At 50.3% G+C, this 10,279-nt stretch overlaps 1 protein-coding gene across 1 annotated transcript; it reads right to left on the bottom strand.

Annotated features, from left to right (window-relative positions):
- Positions 1–8,533: 8,533 nt before the first annotated feature.
- LOC124697492 (UDP-glycosyltransferase 73C4-like) lies at positions 8,534–10,042 on the bottom strand. Its single transcript, XM_047230076.1, has one exon. The coding sequence runs from the start codon at positions 10,040–10,042 to the stop codon at positions 8,534–8,536; it is 1,509 nt and encodes a 502-aa protein (XP_047086032.1).
- Positions 10,043–10,279: the final 237 nt, after the last annotated feature.

Genomic DNA, 10,279 nt, shown 5'->3' with positions numbered 1-10,279 from the left:
GGAATACTTCTCATGCATCCAAAATCCTTGAGCCAACTACTATGCCATTTGTGTCCACCATAACTACCTACTACATGGTATTTCTCCGCCATTCCAAAGTAAATTGCTTGAGTGCTACCTTTAAAATTCCATCACTCACCTATGCAATATATAGCTCATGGGACAAAATAGCCTTAAAAACTATCGTAGTATTGAATATGTACTTATGCACTTTATATTTTATTAAGTTGCTTGTTGCGCGATAACCATGCTTCAGGGAACGCCATCAACTATTGTTGAATATCATGTGAGTTGCTATGCATGTCCGTCTTGTCCGAAGGTCTATCATTTTAGTGGTTGGAGCATGCAAAATTGTTAGAGAAGAACATTGGGCCGCTAACTAAAGCCATGAACCATGGTGGAAGTTTCAGTTTTGGACATATATCCTCAATCTCATATGAGAACAATAATCATTGCTACATGCTTATGCATTTAAGAGGAGTCCATTATCTCGTTGTCCATGTTGTCCCGGTATGGATGTCTAAGTTGAGAATAATCAAAAGCGAGAAATCCGAAATGCGAGCATTCTCCTTAGACCTTTGTACGAGCGGCATGGAGGTACCCCTTTGTGACACTTGGTTGAAACATGGCATGCGAAGATCCGGTAGTCCAAGTTAAGTAGGACGAGGTGCGGGCACTATTAGTATACTATGCATGAGGCTTGCAGCTTGTAAGATATAATTTTCATAACTCATATGCTTTATTACTACCGTTGACAAAATTGTTTCATGTTTTCAAAATAAAAGCTCTAGCACAAATACAGCAATCGATGCTTTCCTTTTGAAGGACCATTCTTTTACTTTTATTGTTGAGTCAGTTTACCTATCTCCTTCCACCTTAAGAAGCAAACACTTGTGTGAACCGTGTATTGATTCCTACATATTTGCATATTGCACTTGTTATATTACTTTATGTTGACAATATCCATGAGATATACATGTTATAAGTTGAAAGCAACCGCTGAAACTTAATCTTCCTATGTGTTGCTTCAACACCTTTACTTTGATTTATTGCTTTATGAGTTAACTCTTATGCAAGACTTATTGATGCTTGTCTTGAAGTACTATTCATGAAAAGTCTTTGTCATATGATTCACTTGTTTACTCATGTCATTACCTTTGCTTTGATCGCTGCATTCATTACATATGTTTACAAATAGTATGATCAAGATTATGATGGCATGTCACTTCGAAATTATCTTTGTTATCGTTTTACCGCTCGGGACGAGCGAGAACTAAGCTTGGGGATGCTGATACGTCTCCAACGTATCGATAATTTCTTATGTTCCATGCTACTTTATTGATGATACCTACATGTTTTATGCACATTATATGTCATATTTATGCATTTTACGGAACTAACCTATTAACAAGATGCCGAAGAGCCGATTCTGTTTTTACTGCTGTTTTTGGTTTCGAAATCCTAGTAAAGAAATATTCTCGGAATTGGACGAAACTTTCGCCCGGGGTCCTATTTTTGCACGAAGCTTCCGGAAGACCGAAGACCTAACGAAGTGGGGCCACGAGGCAGCCAGGGGGGTGGCCGGCGCGGCCCAAGCCCTGGCCGCGCCGACCTATCCCCTGGGCCCCTCGTGTGGCCCCTCGCGTTGACCCTCCGCCTACTTAAAGCTTCCGTCGCGAAAACCCCAATGCGAGAGCCACGATACGGAAAACCTTCCGAGAGACGCCGCCGCCGCGAATCCCATCTCGGGGATTCGGGAGATCGCCTCCGGCACCCTGCCGGAGAGGGGATTCATCTCCCGGGAGGACTCTACACCGCCATGGTCGCCTCCGGAGTGATGAGTGAGTAGTCCACCCCTGGACCATGGGTCCATAGCGGTAGCTAGATGGTCGTCTTCTCCTTGTTGTGCTTCATTGTTGGATCTTGTGAGCTGCCTAACATGATCAAGATCATCTATACGTAATACTATATGTTGTGTTTGTCGGGATCCGATGGATAGAGAGTACTATGATTATGGTGATTATCAATCTATTGTTCATGTGTTGTTTATGATCTTGCATGCTCTCCGTTACTAGTAGAGGCTCTGGCCAAGTTTTTACTCTTAACTCCAAGAGGGAGTATTTATGCTCGATAGTGGGTTCATGCCTGCATTTACACCTGGGACGGTGACAGAAAGTTCTAAGGTTGTGTTGTCTTTGTTGCCACTAGGGATAAAACATTGATGCTATGTCTAAGGATGTAGTTGTTGATTACATTACGCACCATACTTAATGCAATTGTACTGTTGCTTTGCAACTTAATACTTTGGAGGGGTTCGGACGATAACTCGAAGGTGGACTTTTTAGGCATAGATGCGGTTGGATGGCGGTCTATGTACTTTGTCGTAATGCCCAATTAAATCTCACTATATTTATCATATCATGTATATGCATTGTTATGCCTTTCTCTATTTGTCAATTGCCCGATTGTAATTTGTTCACCCAACATGCTTTTATCTTATGGGAGAGACACCTCTAGTGAGCTGTGGATCCCGGTCCTATTCTTTACATAGCATTCAATCTACTGCAATTGTGTTTTACTTGTTTTCTTTGCAAACATCTTCCACTCGATACGCTTAATCCTTTGTTACGGCAAGCCGGTGAGATTGACAACCTCACTTGTTTCGTTGGGGCAAAGTACTTTGGTTGTGTTGTGCAGGTTCCGCGTTGGCGCCGGAATCCCTGGTGTTGCGCCGCATCACATTTCGCGACCATCAACCTTCAACGTGCTTCTTGGCTCCTCCTGGTTCGATTAAACCTTGGTTTCTTTCTGAGGGAAAACTTGCCACTGTGCGCATCATACCTTCCTCTTGGGGTTCCCAACGGACGTGTACATTTACGCGCATCGGGGCCCAGGGGGTAGGTCGGCGCGGCCAGGGCTTGGGCCGCGCCGGCCACCCCTCTGGCTGCCTCGTGGCCCCACTTCGTTAGGTCTTCGGTCTTCTGGAAGCTTCGTGCAAAAATAGGACCCTGGGCGAAAGTTTCGTCCAATTCCGAGAATATTTCTTTACTAGGATTTCTGAAACCAAAAACAGCAGAAAACAACAGAATCGGCTCTTCGGCATCTTGTTAATAGGTTAGTTCCAGAAAATGCATAAATATGACATATAATGTGCATAAAACATGTAGGTATCATCAATAAAGTAGCATGGAACATAAGAAATTATCGATACGTTGGAGACGTATCAATCGTCGCTGCGGGAACTGCACCGTCGCTGCGCGCCAATAACTTCCGTCGCGAGGTAGGCGACGGTTAGGTTAATATTTATTGTGCCGCTGACGGGTTGGCCCCGCCACTCTCCGCCTCGCTTTTCGTTGTGTCCGGCGTCCCCGGAGCGTCCCCTGTGGGACGGGGACGGGCTCGGGGCGCCGGACACCATATCGGGCCGCGCCGAACAAAAATAGGCTTTGGGGGACGCGGCTGGAACGCATTTTCGGTCCGGCGCGCCCCAAATTGCTTTGGGGATGTTTGGGGGACGCGACCAGCTCACCTTGGAAATCCCAGTGGTGCTCATTGCGGCCATCAGGACGTTCGTTCACAACGATCATGTTGTGCATGATCACACAACATGTCATCACCTCATGTATGGTCTTCAGCGACCATGTTCTTGCCGGGTGACGGACAATTGCCCACCGAGCTTGGAGCACACCAAATCCTCGCTCCACATCTTTCCCGCAAGCCTCTTGCATCTTGGCAAACCCCTCGTCTTCTCCGAGTTTGGATTACGGACAGTCTTCACCAGTGTGGCCCAGTCAGGGTAGATGCCATGAGCAAGACAATATGGCTTGTCATATGCATTTCCATTGACCTCGCAGCTCACCCGGGGAGATTTGTCTTGCATAAGCCTGTTGAAAACCGGTGATCGGTGCAACACATTGATGTCGTTGTTGGAACCAGCCATTCTAAAGAATGAATACCAACTGCGGATCAGTGGTCGCGCACAATAGCGCCGAAAACACGAGTAAGAAACCTACTAGCACAATTGACCGAACAGGTCGTGGGCGGCGAGGCCGGGCGGCACAACCGGCAAAGTTTGGCCCCCTACCAGGAGATAGGTGCGGGCCAGAGCCTACCCGACTCAGATCCTACTGTCCTGCACGGCGAGGACCGAGCCGACGGCGTGTACTGCAGTGGTGCGGCGTGGCGGCGGCGGCGGGTGAGGTTGGGGTGGTGGTGTCGCACTAGGACAGCAAAGAAGAGAAAAATAAGCAAATCGAAGCGGTCGATTTCGCTGTCCCTGACGTGCAGGACCGAGTAAGAAAAGGAGGACGCTCGACGTGACCGCGCAACGTCCACAGAGACGGAAAACTGACGCATATTTAGGCTAGGTTTGCGTTGCCGCGAACGGCTCGGTCACTTTGCGTTGCGTCATCCCGCTGGAGCAGGCCCAGACGCATTTTCGGTCTTCGCAGACACAAACAGTCGCTCATCGTCCGTTTGCGTCGCCCCGTTAGAGATGAAGTTGTGTCAAAATGACCTACACGTTCACCAAGGGACTGATATGTGGATTCATCTACCAGATTATATCTCCACCAAGACTTGGGAGCTGCATCTAGTAGATGTCTGATGGTGTGAGGTGGTCATCAAGGCCTCCGGTTTGTAATTCAAAATTCAAAATGCGAGTTTTTATGAATGCGGGGGTGTTAGCAGCGACTCCGTCTAACATACCAAATGAAATCCCACCTAAATTCCACATACAGAGCATCTCCAGTCGCGTCCCCCCAAACGTTCCCCAAAGCAATTTGGGGCGCGCCGGACCAAATAACGGTTCCAGCCGCGTCCCCCAAAGCCCAATTTTGTCCGACGCGTCCTGATACGGTGTCCGGCGCCCCGAGCCCGTCCCCGCCTCACAGGGGACGTTCTGAGCACGCCGGACACAACGAAAAGCGAGGCGGACTCCCACATGTCGGCGACTATTTGCATAAACCGTTGGTTCGCACCTTTTTTTCTCGTCGCTCCTTCCTTCCCGCGCCTCCCACCCCTCCGCCGCTGCTGGATTTCCCGGCCGTTTCGACGTCTGATCTCTTCTGAGAGTCGGCACCGTCGTCGCTGCTGGCGCTCCCGCCGGTCGTTCCGCCGCCGCCGCTTCGCCAACGCGTCCTAGAACGCGCCGTCAAATCCGTCCCACCTCCGCGCACACAAAGTGCTCGACGACTTGACAGGTAGGCGCGATTGGTCGCTGTTCGTTGCGTCGTCTGCCTCGGCGCAATTTTAACCATTGATTTTGCTTTAGACATGGACATCGACGATGAGATGCTTGCCCTCCTGATGGAGGATGAGCAAGCCTTTGACGATGACCTGCGGGAGCATTTGGTGATCATCGCGTCCCTCCAGGACATGGTTGACGCTGAGGCGAAGAAAAGGAAGAGGCCGCGCTGCGGAGGATCAAGGCCGGGGAGAAAGAAGTCCAAGCCCCGGCAGAGGATGGAGAGGCATACCATGCTGCACAATGACTACTTCGCAGATGAGGCAACACATGCCGACAATTATCCGCGCCGGTACAGGATGAGCAAGGGTTTGTTCATGAATATCCTCCACGACATTTGAGAGTTCGACCCCTACTTTAAGCTCAAGCTCGACGTTGTAGGCGTTGTTGGGTTCTCGTCCATTCAGAAGTGCACCGCTGCCATGAGGATGCTTGCATACGGAGCACCCGTCGATACACAGGACGACTACCTTCGCATGAGTGAGTCTACTGCCATTGAGTGCATGTACAAGTTTTGCCGAGCTATGGTGGGAAAGTTTGGCAAATACTACTTGAGAGGGCCAACGGAGGAAGAGACTGTAAGGATCATGGCACAAAATGCTGCCAGAGGATTTCCTGGAATGCTTGAAAGCATCGATTGCATGCACTGGGCATGGAAGAACTGCCCGTTTGCTTGGCAAGGTATATACAAAGGGCGTCATGGATATTGCAGTGTGGTGCTTGAAGCTGTGGCAGATTATGACCTGTGGATTTGGCATTCTTTCTTTGGCATGGCGGGACACACAATGACATCAACGTGTTGCAGCAGTCTCCGGTGTTCAGCAGATTAGTGGAAGGGCATGCTCCACCATGCAACTATGAGATCAATGGCCACGAATATACCAAAGGCTATTATCTAGCCGATGGTATACATCTAAAATGGGCCACTTTTGTCAAAACAATCTCGAATCCATCATGTCTGAAGAATTCCCACTTTCCTACGCGACAGGAGGCTTGCAGGAAGGATGTCGAGCGGGCATTTGGTGTGCTTCAAGCACAATTTGCCATTGTCCGATACCTTGCTCTAAGCTGGTCTCACGACCAAATGTGGGAGGTGATGCATGCTTGTGTGATCATGCACAACATGATCATCGAGGATGACCGCAAGAATCATGCCAGGACACATGTTGGTCCCTATGAGTGTCAGGACCCTCTTGCGGAGGTTGATCATGAGTTGCCTGCAGATTTTGCTGATTTCCTCACCATGCACGCAGAGATCCGTGACAGCAATGTTCATGATCAACTTCAAGCTGACCTCGTTGAGCATTTGTGGAGGATCAAAGGAAATACCGTGACACCTTGATCTAGCATCTAGCCCTATTTATTATATTTGTTTACTTGTTTTATTGTTTGTTGTATTTTAATTTGAAAACAATCATCGCAAACATTTTTATTCATATGCTATATTTTATAAATGGTTCTATGTTAAAAAGAAGTATTTTTAATGTTTGGGGGCGGCGTTTGGGGGACGGCTGGGAGCGACGTCCCCCAAACACGGCACGAACAAAACACGTCCCTCAAACGTTCAATCTGAGGTTTGGGGGACTCTTTGGGGGACGCGACGGGGGATGCTCTTATATTTCCTAGTAGTGTAAATTTTTGGGTGTGAGCCTCCACGTTGCAGATAAAAAAGACGAGAGTGGTGCAGGTCTGGTCACACCGGCCGATGTCAGAGTACTGGTACAGGACCGAGCAACCAAACTCACACTGTTGCCTTTTGCATTCGCCCAACCAAACTCGCACTGTTGGCTTTTGCCTTCGCTTTAAGCTATGATGCATACGATTGAAGTGGTTGGCTTGTCTATGCTCTGTATTGGCCCATTGTTTTACGGGAAATTATACCACACGGAATATGACGTCAGTCAAAGAAATGAATGGCCTGATGTGGAATGGATAAAAGGAGCACCCTAGCTCGGGCGTACTTCCCAGTTTTCGGCTATGTCATCCATAGGCCGGGTACGTACTTCTTTGCTTCATCGAACTGATCAGGTTGCCCCATGTTTGCATCCACCAATGGTGAAAAGTGTCGCGGCTCTCGTATTCACCTTGCTCGACGGGCATCCTGTCGTGGTATGGACTCGCCCCGCCGCCGCTCATTTCCTTCGCCGCGCCGCTGTCCCTCTTCCTCACGCTCGGCAGCTCCTCCGTCTTCTTCTTCTTCTTCCTCCTCGTCGCGGTTGCCAGCTTACTCTTAGACCTGCGCTGCTGCCGTGTCAACCCCGCCGTAGACTTCATCGCCGCCGGCCGCGGCAGCCTTTCTTGTCACGCGGTTTTCGTAGCCCCTGCTTTTTAGCGCAGGGAAGCCCCTCCCGCCTCGGTGTACATGGGCAGTTCAACATGGGCGGGCACACATTGAGTCATGGGTATTCAGCTGAATACCCATTATTTTTGGCAAAAAAAAAAATCATATACATATGATATGTACGTACGTATGTTTAGATGCAAGACGTGGCAGGGACTCCAGTTTCTTGTCCAGGAACGTATCTAGCCTCTATGCATCCTCACTGTAATTAGATTAGTTATTCACTGATTGATCTTACAATTTAATTAGATTAGTTATCCTCACTGTAATTTCTCTACTATTTTAAGATGATGTCGTTGTTATGGAGAATTTGTGAACCTTTCTATTTAGCATTGAAAAAATTGTCATTTAATTTTCTGTACTATGTTATATATGTTGAGATGGTGTCGTCCTTGAATCTTTCTTTTTTATATCATAATTTATAATGAAAAATACGGTAATTAGTATATTGTAGTCTGTATTTCTATAATGAACAAAATTTAAACTTTTAAGTTTTAAACTGGATTTTTATTTGACTTTGAATACCCAAAAAAATATATCCTGCGCCCGCCCATGCACGGTTGGATGGTACAGATAGCTAAGGCGGCAGGCACGCAAACTCGATCCGGTTGCGCTTATATATGCCCCTACTTTGGAGTCAGGCCAGACTCGCATCAGGCAAGGAAAGGATTTTGAGGCCGTGTAGATTTCCTTGATTAAGCCCAAGCCTGGCCCATCTCAAATTCGTGTATACAACTCCTAAATGCGATCGGACGGTCAATTACCGACATTTACTGTATTTTTGGTAGCCGGTACTACATCACAGTAGCATTAATCGTTTGGATCCGATCCGATCCAAGTTCTTGTACAGCTTGGGAAAATGGCAGAATGGAGGAAACTTGCCAGAAAGGGCTAAATACATCACAGTAGTAAAAGGCCGGAACCAAGACAACCATTAGTATAAGCAGCTAAAACTCACTTTCAGCGAACTTCGTCCCTCCAGCCGCAGCACCTCTCGCTTCCACGAGATCATTGACGAGACGGCGCAGATCACAATGCGAGGAGCCTCCTTCCGCCATGGCCGCGTGAGCCTTCGCGGCGAGGTCCATCACCCTGCTCCTCCCCGCGTCCCCTGGTCCTCCAGGGAGCATGAACGCAGTCAGCGCCCGTGCCACCGCTTCGGCAGGGACTACCTCGTTTTCTATGTGCCGCGTGCTCCGTATGCCGGCGCCGTGCGGCCACAGCCGCTCCCCGATGCCAAGGATGTACGTGACAAACCTCTCGGTGATGAACTGCTCAAACACAAGCGGCCACGTCAGCACCGGCACGCCCGCCGCCACCGTCTCCAGCACCGAGTTCCACCCGCAGTGTGTCACGAACGCACCCACCGCCGGGTGCCCCAGTATAGCCGTCTGTGGTGCCCATGCCGTGACGAGCATCCCCCTGCCTCGGACACGCTCCTCCCACCCCTCCGGCGGAGTCCACCTCTCCGACCTCACCACCCACAGGAACGACTCTCCCGAGGCCTCCAGCCCGAGAGCGAGCTCGTGCAGCTGCTCGTCCGAGATAGGGGCGAAACTGCCGAAGCACAGGTACACAACTGATCGATCTGGCTTCGAGCCGAGCCAATCGAGGCAGTGATGCGAGTCGCCGCTCAAGGCAGCCGCGGTAGCCGCTGGTGACGATGGTGGTGGCAGCGAGACAGGCCCTACGAAGTAGGCGCGCTTCACGTAGCCTTCGCGCATGTGCAGGTCGCAGTACTGCTGCTCCAGGGCTGAAAATGTGTTGACGGCCAGGCCGAAGCAGTTAGCTTGCGCCGAGAAGAACTTTTTGTGCGTGGAGTCTTCAACCTCCAGTTTTCTTCTCATGAACTCCGGCAGCTCGGTCCTTGGTATCCGCATAGGAGGGCCCGGAAACCGAGCGACTGTGGCCACGTCAGGGCCGCTGTCCGTGCCGAGGTCGAGGTGCTGCAGGACCATCAACGGGAAGGCACCGATGACCTTGTACATGACGCACGGCACGCCATGCTCGTCAGCGATGCCGACGTTCCAGAGAAAGTGCACGTCGGTGACGAGCGCGTCCGGAACCTGCTCCCTTATCAACACCTCTTGCACGGGGCGTGTCAGGGTTTCGCTGAACGCGGCGGCGTCGATGCGCCACGAATCCTCCGGCGCCGCCTTGCCCAGGTTCTCCACTCCCCTCGGGAGGCCGTCCACTTCCGGGAACGGATACGTCGCTATCCTCACAGGCGTCTCCTCAGCAGCGTCATGTATGCCATAGTGTCGCTCAAGCACGGACTGGACGATGGGAACGTTCGCCGGAGTGACCGCAACCGTTGCCTCTACGGCGACGCTGGGGCTAGCAGCCGCGGCGAGGCTAATGGCAAGGTGGGTGAAGGGCTCGATGTGGCTGGTCGCGAAGAAGGGGATGAGCAGGAGACGTAGCTTCTTGCTGCTGCTGCTAGTGGTAGAGGCCATTTTCTTGGGAGCTCTTTCTTGGATGTGGCTAGCTTGTGGTTAGTCGATCAGGGCGCTCGTTTAAGTAAGCACACAGAACGAAGGACTTGCGATCTCGTTTGCCTACAAATATCAGGAGACCCATTAACCAGCTTGTTAGAGCATCTCCAGCCGCGTCCTCCAAACCGCGCCGGATTGAGCGTTTGGGGACGTGTTTTGTTCGTGCCGTGTTTGGGGGACGTCGCTCCCCAGCTGCGT

Source organism: Lolium rigidum, chromosome 3, assembly GCF_022539505.1.
Source record: "Lolium rigidum isolate FL_2022 chromosome 3, APGP_CSIRO_Lrig_0.1, whole genome shotgun sequence".
Lineage (NCBI taxonomy): Eukaryota > Viridiplantae > Streptophyta > Magnoliopsida > Poales > Poaceae > Lolium > Lolium rigidum.
Note: the sequence above shows the minus strand (reverse complement) of the source record. Positions and strands in the feature narration are given on the sequence as shown.